The sequence below is a fragment of the Schistocerca nitens genome, chromosome 2 (assembly GCF_023898315.1).
Source record: "Schistocerca nitens isolate TAMUIC-IGC-003100 chromosome 2, iqSchNite1.1, whole genome shotgun sequence".
NCBI lineage: Eukaryota > Metazoa > Arthropoda > Insecta > Orthoptera > Acrididae > Schistocerca > Schistocerca nitens.
In genome coordinates, this window is record NC_064615.1 from 824,402,724 (window position 1) to 824,419,134 (window position 16,411).

Genomic DNA, 16,411 nt, shown 5'->3' on the forward strand with positions numbered 1-16,411 from the left:
TTGACATAAAGAGTAGTAAGACACAACGGTACACATTCATCGAGAAACCTACTAGTCCATATTAAATGTCTTGTGGTTTTGTGGTGAAGCTTAAGACTGCATCAAAGAAATTTCTGTCTCTCATTATATTGCACTAAATTAATTTCTAAATATAAAGTAATTTAAAATTTCAGTCTCTTAATCTTTTCACCTAAATTCAGTAATGGAAAAGTTTTCTTGTTTGTCAGAAATTCAATAGTGTCATCAAGAAACACATTCTAGTAATCCTCTTGTGTATCTTTTAAAAATTTGTTGCTTTATTAAAAAACAATGAAAACATAGTGCAGCTCTGTCAGAACAATGTGGCCAGTTCCTTCTTTGTAACTCGAGTTTTTGTGAGTTAGAGCCAGTTGAATGAAATACAAGATTACCTGTATGCTCCGTGTGAGATGTGGCAATTCTGGTGCACAGCTCTACATAGTCCTGGCAAATAATCAATTCTAAATTAATTTTGAACAGAATATGAAGGTTTGGCCTCTCAGTGGTATCCTTACCTTCTTGTGTCATAGAAATGCTAAAGAAAGGAAATGCCCCTGAAATAGATGGAATACTTACAGAATGATTGAAGACAGAATAGATACCATGTCCTACAAGGGAGCGTGTACCACCCGATCTGTTTAATTTTGAAGAGAGAAAGAATCCCACCAGAATGGCAGCAGTATGTCATCTGCCCAATACTGAAGAAAGGAAACCCATTGAGATGTAGCAAATCCAGAGAAATTACCCTGCTATGTATATATCATAAGAGCATATTGCCTGCTGAAGCAGCTAACACCATTCTTCAAGGAAGTACTTGGATTCCAGCAAGCAGAGGTTTGAAGGGGGAAATAAATAGTAGACCAACTGCATATAATAAGGGAAGTGTTATCAAAGAGCTGGGTATTTGCATAGATGTTCACAGTCTTTTTGTGGACTTCCAAAAGTGTGCAATAGTGCAAACAGGCAAGCAATATGGTAAGTATTGGAAAGGGTCCAAGTTCCCATAAAACTAGTAAAACTAACACAAGTTTGTATACAAGAGACAATGTTGCATGGTGAAAGTGATTGAAAAGATGTCTGAGGAGTTCGAGATGAGTACTGGAGTGCAGCAGGGAGACTGCCCCCCCTCAAATCTGTTTAATCTGATAAGCCTAGAGACAGTAACTGAGCTTGGTAGAAGGATCAGTGTGGATGTAGTTGTTTTAATAGCACAGAATTCTAAGTGTTAATGGAAGAACCAATGAGAACAGGCTAGAAGGTAACTATACATAAGATGAAATACTTCATAATGAGCAGAGACGATGATGATAGATCTTTATAGATGTGGATGGTAAAATCTTCAAAAGGGGAAAAGAGTTCAGATACGCAGGAAACGAGTGAAGGTTTCCATTTGGAAAGCTGCTCAAGTCCCAGCTTCTATTGATATCCATGAACATCAGAATCTATACTGGATCATAACACAACCCATGATACTACATAGAGCAGAGAACCTGGACTCCACAGAAAACTCCTAACATTTGAGAATGCTGTTTGAGACAGATTTTGGACCAGACAAGGATAGACATGACTGCAAAAAACAGAAAACCTGTGAGTGTAAGAAGTTGTATAAATTGCTGGTAATTGTGGCAGTGATTGAAAATAGGAGACTTGTCGAGAAGGCTACATTACCAGGCAGGAGATGGATGAAGACATCAGAGATGACAGACCAAGGGGAACACCTCTGAGATCAGTTGACGGGATCAGAGAGGACATGAATGTGATGGAACTAGCTGTAGAAGAATACAGGGACTCAAGAAGATGGAGGAGGCTGACTGGTGAGGCTAAAGACTTTCTGCTGTTTGGATGCCTGACTTACTAAGTAAGATAGGAAAACTGATCAACAGGGGCTGCCCTCTGCTGACTTCCAAACCATTCTTCTCTGCTGATTACATTCATTTTTAATTGAAATGCAGGTCACCTGTGCCTGCAATCCTGGTCATCTACAGATATTTACATTCTTTATTGCCAGTTGTCCATGTGATAGTAAATGAATAACATTCCCCACAAAGATACCAGGTATATCGGTAATAATATAAGCTCCAAAAACCAAAAGCTGATATATATTGATTTTATGAACTTCCTTTTATTTCTGATATAATCAGATTTTGTGGCACAATAATAACCAGTTGTGGCCTACACTGGTCATCTTCAGATACTACAGGGTCTATTCATAAATTAACCTCTAATTACTTATTTAAAGAAAAAAATTATTGACTTTTTTGTATATGACCTGCACTTAGGTGTTGTCATTACTTTTCTACATAGTTGCCAAGCAAACTCAAACATTTGTCGTACCATGACACCAACTTCTGTGTCCCTTCATCAAAGAATGTTGCCACCTGGTGCTTCAGTCAGTTCTTGACAGCATCCTTAAGCTCATCATCAGCTGTGAGGTGCTGAGCAGCGAGCCAGGCATTCATCTTGGGGAAGAGATGAAAGTTGCATGGTGCCAAATCTGGTCTATAGGGAGGAGGTTGAAAAATCTTCCAGCCAAAGTGTCCGATGTTTGCCTGTGTTCGAATAGCACTGTGGTGTCACATATTGTTGTGAAGGAGAATGATTCCTTCAGTAATCATCCCATGTCATTTCATTTTGACTGCCTTTAAGAGTTTAGTAAGTGTCTCACAATAAACTTGTGATGTCAAAAGTATTCTCACCAATTGCTCTCATCTGTTGGCAAAATTCCTTTATGATCCCAAAAAACTAACCATTACTTTGCATTTTCACAGCATCTGCTTCAATTTTTTGGGCAGCCACTGTTATGTTGGCTGCGCTTTAGTTCCATAGTTGACTTACTGCATCTATATCTAGGCCACAGTCATGATTCTTCTCAGAAATCCCTCTCCCCCTTCCCCCCTCCCTCTCCTTTCATTGCAGTGCTGAAGGAGTGTTAAGGTTGCTGAACCCATTCTTTCAGTTTTGTAAATGTTGGTTAAAGATTTTGGCACCCACTCACGCACAAAACATATTGCAACCTAACCTCTCTGTGACAATATTAAAGGGTATTATTCTTGAAATCCGAGGCACATATTCAGAAATATCAGACTTTGTGAACTGGCATCTCACATGCACAATGTCATCAACATTTTACACAAGTTAATCATTTACATCTGAATGTCTTCGGGTCTTCCTCGGTCACTTTCATCACACACATCTTGGAATTTTTTGTAGCGCTCCCTCAAAACACCAATCATTGATAACTACATCCCCATACACAAGACACAGTTGATAATGAGTCTTGGTTTCTGTTTGCAGGGACTGAATGATAAAATATATCTCGCAACTGATAGGAGGTGCAGGAACACCATGTACTTCAATCTTTTGCTGCTTACAAACTGACAAATGTAACACAAAGCTGGCTGAGGCATCATGATTTTCAAAATCTCCATTTTTAACCATGTAATTTTCATAAATCTACAAGCATTAGTTTATTTTTAATAGTTGGTTGGAGATTAATTTATGAATAAACCTCGTATGTGTATAAAAAAAAGTCATGGAAGGCATTTAGTGAACAAAATGTTTATATCTGTGTTGTTAATACTGGATAACAGGGATTATCTCTTATTCTGACACTTCCACTACTATACTTTTTATTATTTCAAGAACTTCATTGCAGTCATACATAAATGTTTTTTAACCACATAGTTAGTGGCTACAGTTGTCTTTAGTTCTGTTTTAATATGGTCCAAGTTTATGCATCAGCCAACCTACAGTCATTGAGTGTAATCTAACCTTTTCTTGTTTGGCATATGTTCACTGTTAATAAACTATATCTGTATGCTTGTAACTGGAGCTGGTGCTTCACGAAAAGGATTGATAAGTCCTTGAAACACTCTCCTGTAGTTTACAATTTATAATTCTTTGACTTTATTAACAGTTTTTTTTTTAAGGGGGGGGGGGGGGGGGGAAGCTCTTGTATCTGTGTTTTTTGGAGCATGTTCATTCCAAGGTTCTATCTTCCCACTAGCATCCCTCTCCTTGAACCCAGCAGCAAGGAACCAGGTGGTAGCAGTCCAGCTTCATTCAGCTCAACGTTCCAGAAGGCCCAAGAGCCAAATATTGACTTCGAACTTGATGTCAAGGTATTCATAAACAGTGGAAAGTGTGTGCTGCATACCAAAGATCCTGCTAAGGAAGATGAACTAAAAGTGTAAGTAAATTTTTAATTTTTCACTTACTGTTGTCGAAAAAATATGTTTTATGTAGTATGAAGTGTTAAATTCCACTCTGTTCTGGATTCAGTATGGCATTTCAGTATCAGAATGTGATACAAACATTATTGTTGAGTATTTTCAGGAGTTACTGTTTTATGCTGACTTGTACCTTTTTAGTGGCAATTCTTCATTTATCTGGATGGGTACAGAAGCAATTGAGTAGGATATATAATACTGTGAAATACAGGCACTGCAGTGAAACATTAATTTTTGTTATGTTCTATAGAACTAGTCGGATGAAGAAGGAGCGAAGCTGTTCTGGAGGAATCTTTGATTTTCCGCCATCTAGCCCCAACACAAGCAGGCGTACTAAGGAAAGCAAGCACGGTACTAGTTCTGCGTCACGACTTCGATATTTGCATGGAAATGTAGCTCAATTGGTGGACCTAACAATATTCCATATTCCCGGTCTAGATGTAAAGGTCAGTATGTATACCATTTGTGTCGTGCAATCTCAGTCACACACACACACACACACACACACACACACACAATTTTCTGCACAGTTACATATATGTGTGTCATACAGCATTCAGCTGCAAGTGTGGTTTTGTTTCCTCAGTTTTGTTCATTGTCTTGTTCCTAGAATTTCGATAATTGTAATGTTTTTTTGCATAGGTCCATTACGAATCAAAGACACTAACGGAGGAAAATTTGTCCCCAAAAATTCAAAGTGACATGACACCTCCACAGCAGCAGCAGCAGCAGCAGCAGCAGCAGCGTAAAGGTGGCATAAAAAAAGCAAGCTTGTTTGCATGGATGACTCTGCAAAGCATACCAGAAGAAACTATCATCAGCCCTCACATACTTGAATTTCTAGAACAGACTCTGGAGCCAATTCCTTCCAATCTCCAGCATGCAAAAACTTCAGGTTAGTTTCTATTTTAACATTAATAAATCTAGGTAAACTTAAGTTTACTGTATGGTATTATAGGAAGAGAAATGTTGGGCTGCCTAAGAAGAGATGGAGAGATCAGTTGCAATTTGCTTGAAAGTGGAACAGGTAAAGGTGCCTAGATCAAAACTGGATGATATTATAATAATGATGAAGTTCTTATGTTGTATTGCTTTCTTTGCTTTGTACATTCACTTCATACATAACACACAGTGCATAGTTACTGCAACAGGTAAAGGTGCCTAGATCAAAACTGGATGATATTATGATAATGATTAAATTCTTATGTTGTATTGCTTTCTTTGCTTTGTACATTCACTTCATACATAGCACATAGTGCATAATTAGTAATTTTTCTGTGTTTTTTGTCTCTCTAATGGTGAACTCGTATAGCTTTTTACTACTCTTCTGAATTTCTTGTTTTAACCCAGATATCCCTGAAATAAAATTTTAAAAACTTTTGATTTATATTCTAATATTTTATTAGCATTCGTTATTACAAACACAGAAAACAACTTTTACAACAACTACATTTATAGTCTAGTCACAATAGGTCTTCCTTCTGGAAGGGTGGCAGGATAATTTGACTACATTTTCAACAACATTACATCAACTAAAATTTTGTATGAAAAGACAGAAAACATGAAACATGGAGAGCCAAATCTTCGTTGTTGTACCATCTGCTGGTAAATCACGAACATAATGTTCTTTCCCATCGTAGCGGGATTCAATTTTATTTACTCTGGAATGTCGTACTCTGCTTTGGACAATCCTCTTATTTCCGTCAAGTATGGCAATGGCAATACGGCGCCTAAATGTGAGTGATCAATTGGCCACTCATTACGCCTGTACAGATTCCAAGCATTTTGTTTAGCAACATCAGTCAGATGTGCTGTTACAGGAAAATACCCCCTTTTTTGTCTTATGGATGTTCTATATAAGGATATATTTTGATCTGTGCAATCTATTCCACCCATATGATTATTATATGCTTGGAACAGTCTAGGTTGAGGCACTGACACTTCCTCTTTCTTCTCCCTGGAGAATTGGCCTACCTGTCTCAGTGGCAGAGCCTGGTCATAATTGGTAGCCAAAGTAAAGATACTAATATCTTTCCACATGACAAATGATATTCCTGAAAGAAAAGAAAGTTAATTAACATGTTGATTTATTTCAGAGCATAACATTTTAATGTATACATTTAGACTTTTACCACCATTTTTATCTGAACAGGACTCGTGTTTTCCTCTTTTCTCCTTCTTGAATTTTTCTGTTGGAGACAAAATGCAGCATTTGGGTATTGTGTTCCAGCGGATTGTCCCAGTAGCATCAGTGCCTCTTTTCTTGAGATCTTGCAGAAGCTGAACGCTGCTAAACAGGTTGTCAAAGAAAAATCAGTATGGAATATTTTGCAGCAGCTGGTCTTCATATGTACATATAAGTCCATAACCCAGACCCTTGCCCTCATACTTTTCACTGCAAGTTCCAGCTCCCTCATAAGGTTCCAGCCATATTAGATATCCCTCGCTGGTACATCCGCACCAGAACTTATATCCATATCAAATTGGTTTTCCTGAAACATATACCATTATGAAGACAATTGAAATTATTTGGACAAAATGTAATTTTTTAAATGAGTTATTTTCCTTTGATGAACTGTTTACACCCATGTCGTCCAAAATATGGCACCAACAACTCATCAACTGAATGATGGCATTCACGTGGTGCCAGTGCTATAAATCTCCCATTGAACATGGATAACAATCTTCTGATTTTTGTAAATTTATCATTTGGATCCAGTTCATCATTGGTGCAAACATGAAGAATCGGTTCCTTGATATGGTATTGGAGACAAGTTCATTATGGGTGTCAGTTTCTCCTTGCCAGTATATCTTCTTCCTCGGGACCACAACATACTCACTAAGGAGAAGAATAGCTATAAAAACCCACATTTCATTTTCAGTTCAGTCTCCTAATATGTTTCTTATCGCTGCATATTGATTGGTATATGTAACCATCAGGCTAATAACCTCTTCATCAAAAAATTTTTCATAGTATTGTAAAGGACACGTGCCTTTTTTGTTAGGGACTGTATTCATTAGAGGCCATTCTACAGTTGATTCAGGAATGTTGTCTTTTGTCCAGTTAAAACTTTCTTCTTTCCTAGAGTTGCATTTTGAAACAAAATCCTGTTTATATTTTTTTGGGGAAGGAGGAGTAGCTGACTGAGATATCTACTGAGGTGTCTGATACTTATTACCAGTATCATTTCTGTTGTTGCTACACACAGAAGTAGTTCCAGGTATTTGTTTTTTCTGAAAATAATATGTTACCATTGGTGAATCTAGAGTCAAAGTCCGAATATGTGGGTCAGTAATCAAAACATTTGCATTTAGCTGACTTGCAGGTAAGTTATCTATACAAGGATTACCCTCAGCTCCTGAATCTTGGCCAGTAATGTCATCTGTGGCATACAGAGGAGTTAGGGCCACATCTACATCATTATTTGGTAAGTCATCATTGCTATGCAGAATTTCGTATAGTTCATTTAGTGTAATTCTTTTCCTGCAAGTAAATAAGAAAGTAGTCACACAATCCTACAATCCTTCTGGAAGGACGTTTAGAAATAAGGCCCTAAATACTACCTCTGAAACTGTTTTTAGGTAACATTTTTACCACTGTATGTAAGATTAAACATTTAAGATGTTATTAACATATAAATAATAAACATTCATTATAAAGTTTACTCACTCATGCAAAACTATGTCAGTCAGTTCATCCATTGCTGCAGAAGAGTGATTTTCAAAGCACAACACAGACGACTGTGGCTACACTCTGTCAATAATTTACTTAAAACTTACATTTCATTGTTTGAAAAATGTTCAACAACTCCAACAATGTTAGTTACTTTATTTATTGTACCTCTATGCATACAATCCTTCTGGAAGGATCATAGGGTCATCTGGGTTAAAAGCCACATATTTCTTTGTGTTCCAGTAGGAGAGAAGTGTCAGCTTTTTATGATCTTGGCATTGTGAATGGATGTACAGGGTGACAATTAATGAAATAAAATTGTCATAACTTCTGAACTGTTTGCATTAGGTCGTTCAAACTGCACAGTTGACTGTGCGGCACGATGGGAATTAGCATGCACAAGCACGCCTGGTTTAGTGAGAAAGCCCACTTTCCTTTGGAGTGGGTTCATCAATAAGCAAAACCGGCAAATTTGGAGGCTGAGAATCCGCATTTCGCTATAGAGAAGTCTCTTCACCCTCAATGGGTGACTGTGTGGTGTGCTGTGTCCAGTCTTGAAATAACCAGTGCAATATTCCTTGATGGCATAGTTACTACTGAATGGTTTGTCAAGGTTTTGGAAGATGATTTCATCCCCATTATCCAAAGTGACCCTGATTTCAACAAGATGTGGTTCATGCAAGACGCAGCTTGACGCCATTGAAGCAAGAGAGTGTTTGATGTCCTGGAGGAACACTTTGGGGATCACATTCTGGCTCTGGGGTACCCAGAGGCCACTGGCATGGACCTTGATTGGCCACAATATTCTCCGGATCTAAACATGCGTGACTCCTTTTTGTTGGACTGTATTAAAGACAAGGTGTACAGCAATAACCCCAAAACTGTTGTGAGCTGAAAACAGCCATTCAGGTGGTCATCAACCGCATCAATGTTCTGACATTTCAGCAGGTCACGCAGAATTTCGCTATTCGTCTGTGCCACATCATCACCAATGATGGCAGGTGTATCGAATGTGTCATAACCTAAATCTGTATATCTGTAGTGACGTTTACATGTTGAATAAAGTGTGTGCATGCCACAGCTTGTATCTAGTGTTCTTTTTTCCCACATATAATTCAATAATTGTCACCCTGTATGTAAGATCCAAATTTGAACACTAATACATAGGCATCATGTCACCTTTGCAATTATTGGACTTGGGAGTCATGCAACAGATAAGTGGATTGAATGGTTGTGGGAAGTGTGATGATTGGAGAAGATGAGGCAGTGATTAGTGGTTGATTTCAGTGGAGAAGGAAGATTCTTTGCCACTTTAATCTTTGCAGGAGGAATCATATTTAGCTGCTGCACCGGTCCAAGATAAAAATGTGGTTGTCTTCTGAAAGACATTTTAAAGACATCCCTTTTAAGAACCAAAACAATGTACTTTTGTTTTTCTAATGAAGAATAAAATATGAAAGGTGTAATCTCCTGCATTTATACTTTATCGTCAATGTCAGATAGGAAAGGTTCAAACACATGCAACTTGTAGCCTAGTGAGTAGAGTGGAATCTTTGTAACAGTTCTGAAGTGAGTGCCGTGGAGTGCTTCGTTCAGTTTAGGAATCAAGGTGAAAACACAAGGGCTTCAGTCTGGAGAGAGTGGTGGATAGTGCAACACTCCCCAGTCTCCATCGATCGAAACAAATAAGTCACAACTTGTGCTCTATGTGCCCAAGCACTTCTTTCTCTAAGCTGGCCACAGGCTATGTCCCAAAAATTAACAGCTTAGAGAAAGAAGCAGACACACTTTCTGCAAGACTCGCCGATCTTTTTGTGGGGAAATGCTCAGATGCATATGACACAAATTGTGACTGGTTTGTTTGAATGATGAGGTTGGGAAGTTCTGTCCACCCACCATACTCTTCAGATTTAAGCCCTTGTGACTTCAGCTTGGTTCCTAAATTAAAGGAAGCACTTCATGGCAGTTTGCTTCACCACTTTCACAGATACTTGTTGGGCAATAGACAGCTCCACTCAAACTATCAACACAGTGGAGCTGCTAAGAGTATCCTAAGACTTCCGCATTGCTGGCAGTGTGTTAGACACAGTCCTGGTGATGACTTTGAAGGGCAAGAAAACTTTGAAACATTTGTTTTGTGTAAGTTTCAAGAAAATAGTTGCCACTATTAAAGTTTCAAAACTCGTAGATTAATGAAATTAATCAATTTTTGAGAACATAATGTAATTGGATGTGCGTTTTCCTGCTGCCGCTTGGTGAGTAGATTTTTTTATCGGTTCAGTACATTAAATCCCAAAGGGGAAGCATTGAGCTGTAGACAGGCACAATGAAAAAGACTGTAGAAATATTATGTAGTCGGACAAAATCCTTCTGCTGAAATAGAGAACATACATTCCCACAAGCACATGGCCGCTCTCCGGGCACTGGAGCTTGACTGTGACTGCATCTGATGTGAGCAGCAATCTTCTGGGGTGGGTTTTGGGGTAAGGAGGAGGCATGAGGCATGGGGTGAGTGGGGGCGGGGGGGCAATACCTGGTAAGGACAGGAGAAGCTGTGCTGCCCATGGTAGCGTGCAGAGGTGTGTTGGGAACAGGATAGGGCTGTTAGGTGAAGTACCGTGAAGCTGTGGGGGTTGGAAAATGGAGAAGAGGAAAAGACTAGTAGGTGCATGGTGGGACAGAAGTGTGTGTAGTGTTGAAGTGGGAGCAAAGAAGGGGGTAGGTGGTTGTATGGAAAAGCTTGAGGACGGGGGGGGGATTATGGGAACGAAAGATATGTTGTAGGCAGGTATTCATTCCTGTAACACCCCCTGGCCTCAACATCAGTCTCTGTCCACCACATACATTCCCCTTTCTTATACTACACATGCCTTCCAGCCTTTCTTCCCCTCTACTTCTCTCCTCTTCTCTCTCTTCCCCCTCCATCTTTACTCCCCCTCCCCTTGACACTGCACTTAGCAACACTATCCTGTCGCCACAACATTCATGCATGCTCCCACAAGCAGGACTACACCCTCCCTACACCTATCCTTCTATCCATTCCCCTTCCATCCCATGCCACTCAGCAAGCTTTTATATAAAGAGAAAGCCAAAAAACGTTCTACAGAAATTGAGACAAGAGGTTACTTTTTCTTTGGAGGGAATCTAGATTATTGTGCAGTGAAGATGATGTAGCTTGAATGTTGAGAACTGCAAAAACTTCTGCTCCAAATCTAGATTCTTGTATTAGGAATATGTATCAAATCAAGATTTTTGGCTAAATTATTCCTCAGCTTCTGTTTTCCTAAGCTTGCAGCACTTTCTTCACACGCACGTAGTAAAACAGTTCATGGTGGGAGAAACTATCCATGATATACAGTCTGTAAAGAAACTTTTAAAGAAACAGCAACTACTGCACAGTAGTTGTAAAACCGAATATAGTGCAATAGATAGTTAGATGCTAAAAGAAACATGTTTGGCTTTCAAAATGACAATGTGTGAAGCCTTAAGCTACTGTCATAGCCAATTCCTGTTGCAGGACCTCTCATAAAAGCTAAAAAAATTCTGAACAATATGTAAAGGCTATAAGTGACACCAAAATTGGTGTCCAGACACTTATGAATGACACAGGAACTGAAACTGTGGGTACATCTACATTTACACGCTACATCTACCACTCCACAAACCAATATATGGTGCATGGTGGAGGGTACATTGTACCACTACTAGTCATTGCCTCTCCTCTTCCACTCGCAAACAAAGCAAGGGAGAAACGACTGTCTGAAAGCCTCCGTACAAGCCCCAATTTCTTGCATCGTATCATCGTGGTCCTCAAGTTAAATGTATGGTGGTGGCAGCAAAATCATTCTGCAGTCAGTGTCAGATACCAGTTCTCTAAATTCTCCATGGATTCCCATTATTCCCATTTGAGTTCATGAAGCATCTCCATAATATGTGTGTGCTAATTGAACATACTGGTAAAATATCTAGCAGCCTGTCTATGAACTGCTTCAATGTCTTCTGTTAATCTGACCTGTTGGAAATTTCAAACACTCAAGCAGTACTGAAGAATGGGTCATGCTAGCACTCTGTATGCTATCTCCTATCTGGATGAACTACGCTCTCCCAAAATTCTTCCAATGAAATGAAGTCAACCATTCACTAGCTGCTATTTCTGTACAGAACCTGATACTGAGTCTATTGGGCCCTATAACTTTGTTCAATTTTAACATTTTCAGCAGTTTATCAACACCACTGGCATTAATGTCCCTTATAAAGTTGAATGATATAGGTGTAGATGTTAATGTCAGTGGAGTTGAGAACTCACTACCATGTTTTGTACAGAAATTGCAACTGAATTAGCACTTCTTTTAACCATAATATGCTGTAGATCCCTTGGAGGAAGAGGGGGGGGGGGGGGGGGTTGTGCTCTTTAAGTTGGAAGAAAGTGCAGGTCACACTTGACTACAAGAAGGGCAACAGAAGAGTCCCAAAAAAATTATCATCCAATATATTTGACATCCAACTGTAATATAAGTTTAGAACATTGAGCTGAAACTTAATTACGTATCTCAGAATAGATTCCATAAACATCAGTCATGTGAAACTCAGCTCATGCTTTCTAACACGTCATCCTGAAAGCTGTAGTTTCATTGTATCACTTGACATAAATGCAGGGATAATTAACCAGTACCATGGATAATTTCCTTTTATTCTTGAAAGTACTTTTGATGTTTTACCATTTTGAATATTAACCTGTTTTTAAAGAACTTCTTAAAAACTCCTGTCAGTGCACAGTGAAACAAGTGGTTACAATGTGACTTAAACACAGTAACTTCTGAGTTGTCGAAATCATCTTCTGCTCACACACCATAAATAGTTGCTATGGTTTTTATTTTTGATTTATTTTTTGCTGGGTGGTGGCAGCTTGCTCTGGGGTTTTTACATCTGTTGTGCCATACCATTTGACAGTATGGTAAATTTTTGAGCTATCTAATAAAGTTTACTGATTTTGCTCTTCTGTACTTTACCACTATGACCAGACATGGGATACATGATATCATGACTTCACAAAATACCTCTCCTGTGACACCCAGGTTCTTTCAATCACTGGTATGTGGCTTTTCCTTGAGACACTGCAGAACACATTTAAAATATTCTCTGATGGCTTGTACTTAAATTATACTTTAGCAGGTTGTGAAGAAAGAAGGAGGGAAAGAAGAAGATTACAATTTATTGTAACAGGTCGTTCAGAAAATACATTTTTGGTTCTCTAAGGATTTTGAAAATGTATTTCTGCCTCAATTCTTTACTCTCATACTGATAAATATAGGTGATGTGGTTCAGTGAATTTGAAAGTTCATCAGCTCAGTGGTTTGATGACTGTGCTAATACGTTATTTATTAGTGACAATGTCCGATTCAGCTGCATGTGACATGATGTCATTATTTGATCTATTTTGCAAGGTGGAGCAGCAAATACGATGTTCACAATGGATCAAGATTCCACTTGGGCAGCAGCTACTGCAACTGGAAATTATGTGTACGCATCATTTCCTGTTGATGTGATTGTGTATTTCCATATGCAACCATCGACATTCCGATTTTCTTGCTTACCTGTTTCACGAGTGGAATGCATGCTACAACTCCCATCATTGGACATTGTCTTCTCCTCGAAACGTGCTGAAGAGGAACTGCAAAGGTTTGGTTATTCACCTGAATTTTCTATCGATGCTAAATAGAATGTGACAATAACACTGAACGTGCAACATCAGGAAAGTGTTTCCTATTCAATATATTGTTTATCAATCTCCTCCACCTACTTTTAGTTGTTTTGTGAATTTTTCAAATCTGCAATGTAAATGTTGCAACAAAAAATAGGTGTTAATGCAGCCATCCTATTACACATAAAGACCAACAAAATTAGAAACTTAGATTTAGACTCCACATTGCATTTTTGAGCTGCTAGCAGTTTCCCCAGTAATATACAAGTATTTTCCATATTTGTATTCCAGAATGACATTTTTATTTTATTTTATTTTATTTTATTTTATTTTTTTTTTTTTGGGGGGGGGGGGGGCTCAAATGTTACTTATGCACAGTAAATCAATTAATATGTAATATTATTATTTACTGCTGTGTCTCCATGTGTTAAAACTGAAGTGTTTCGTTTTGACAGCGAATTTGGGGAAGCAAGGATGTCAGGCAAATCATCTCTTTTTGACTCATCTGCACCTTCTTCTGCTGTGGGAGGACTAAGTGTAACAGGATGCTTAGCAGACTTTTCTGTGTATATATTTCATCCATATGGAGGTGGAAAAAAGTCAGGTAAGTAACAATGAAATAAACAAACAACTTTACAACGTACCACTAGATGAGCTGTGATAGAGTGAGTTTCCAGTCTGTAGTACCGATGCACAAAGTCATTCCCAAGGTGGCAAGTGACTACACTTTTTGACATGATAATTATTCTTTTCATGTAATGGATCCTTCTATCATAACATTACTAAGATAATCGAACAATGGAAAATCCAGGATGGAATGTAACAATATTATGGGAAGGAAAGTTGCTACTCCCATACAGCAGAGATGCTGAGTCGAAGATAGGCACAACAAAAAGACTTTCACAATTAAAGCTTTCAGCCATTGGCCTTTGTTAACAATAGACATACATGTGTGTGTGTGTGTGTGTGTGTGTGTGTGCGCACGCGCGCACTTGCGCATGTGTGTGTGCCCACGTGCACATTTGTTTCTATTGTTGACGAATGCCAGTGGCCAAAAGCTTTAATTGTGAAAGTCTTTTTGTTGTGCCTATCTGCAACTCAGCATCTCCACTATATGGTGAGTAGCAACTTTCCTTTTCATAATATCGTTACATTACTAAGATAAATTTGTTGGAAAGTTATAGTGAAATGTAAGTACTTTAGAATTAAAGTAGACCATACACCGAAAGGCAGAAACACTGAGTCATCAACAGGCACACACAAGAAACCAAACTTGCTATCTTTGAGAGTAGTTCTTTCTTGAGCTGGAGTACACACATAGACACACACACACACACACACACACGCACACACACACACACACACACACACACACACACACACACACACACACACACACAGATTTGTATTTTAGCTCAAGAAAGGTTACTCCGAAAGTTAGAAAATTTTCTTTCTTTTGTGTGTGCAGCTGTCGATGACTCAAGAATTTCTGCTTCTGAGTCTTTCATTCCTAAATTATTTACTATCTAAGATAAATATAGACAAAGATTATGTTTACCGTTAATTCATGATTTTCGTTCACAGATTGTGATATAGAGAGTTTTTGTAGGCAGCAATAAAAATGTTGTACTAGCACAAATTATTGTGGTATTGGGTCATAACTTGGTGTAAACAACCACCTAAACACCCACTTTGAGACAGGACATACATAAAAATTAAGGAATAAATGAACACTCAGATGTCATTAAATGAATATTTTTAATGCATTTAGACTGACACAGTGCATCAGGAATTATTTAACCTAAGCCAACAATTATTATGGAATTTTTAGTTTTACTCATTCAACAACAGACAACACACAGTACATGTAATGGGTCATTGCTGCTGAACCATGAGAGTGGCAGTGCAAACCTCCAGTTACTTGTCACTTCATCCGTCCCTCACCCAAACTTGCTTAGGTTGTTCACATTATATTGTTGCCTGTAATGACAGTACCTTTTTCCTCTCCAAGATGTTGGTCTTGTTGCGAGTAAATGTCTGATTTTTGTTTTGTGTTTGAGCATACATCTGACATATTACATACTGAACCCATATAACATTTTTAAATTCATTGTGTCTGTTTATTTAAAAAAGAAGAAGGTACATGAATAACTGTCACAATAGTAACTATTTTAGGAAATCGTGTTAACTTTTGTACTTGTATTAAAAGTGAGATTCAAGTGTGATGGCTAAATGCATCCCACTCTACTAGACTTACCTTATCTGTTAATGTATTTGCAGGTTTGAAAGAGGCACAGTGGTCTCCTTTAGCTGACAGTGAACGCAAAGATTCACTGAGTGTGAATGTAGAATTTGTTAAGTTCCATCTTTCACGCAGCCGAAAGCTCAACTTCCAGTTAGAGCAACAAAGCAAATTCCCAAAGAGTTCAGATCAAAGCCAAGCAGTTATCAGATTTTCAAGTAAGTTCCAATGAAATTTTGATTATTCTAATTAATATTGTAGCAAATTAAGTAAAAACATTTTTCCATCCCAGGTCTTTGAGCATTGTTCTAGTGCACAATTCTCTCTCTCTCTCTCTCTCTCTCTCTCTCTCTCTCTCTCTCTCTCTCTGTGTGTGTGTGTGTGTGTGTGTGTGTGTGTGTGTAAAATCTTCCCCGCACCACCAAATACCACACACCCCTCCTGTATGTAGTGTGGTTCTTTTTTCTTGCCATATACCCAGAAATAAACGGTTAAAACTGCATTGAGCATTGAGCAAAAACACATTCAAATGTGCATCGAATAACTGA

At 38.4% G+C, this 16,411-nt stretch overlaps 1 protein-coding gene across 1 annotated transcript in view; it reads left to right on the plus strand.

Annotated features, from left to right (window-relative positions):
- The window catches only part of LOC126237082 (transmembrane protein KIAA1109 homolog), a 567,281-nt gene that overhangs the window by 453,216 nt on the left and 97,654 nt on the right, over window positions 1–16,411 (plus strand). Inside the window, exons 70-75 of the mRNA XM_049946881.1 lie at window positions 4,025–4,207; window positions 4,498–4,693; window positions 4,890–5,142; window positions 13,365–13,599; window positions 14,077–14,225; window positions 15,902–16,081. Of these exons, the coding sequence (XP_049802838.1) occupies window positions 4,025–4,207; window positions 4,498–4,693; window positions 4,890–5,142; window positions 13,365–13,599; window positions 14,077–14,225; window positions 15,902–16,081 (1,196 nt within the window). The remainder of the gene's footprint in view (window positions 1–4,024; window positions 4,208–4,497; window positions 4,694–4,889; window positions 5,143–13,364; window positions 13,600–14,076; window positions 14,226–15,901; window positions 16,082–16,411) is intronic.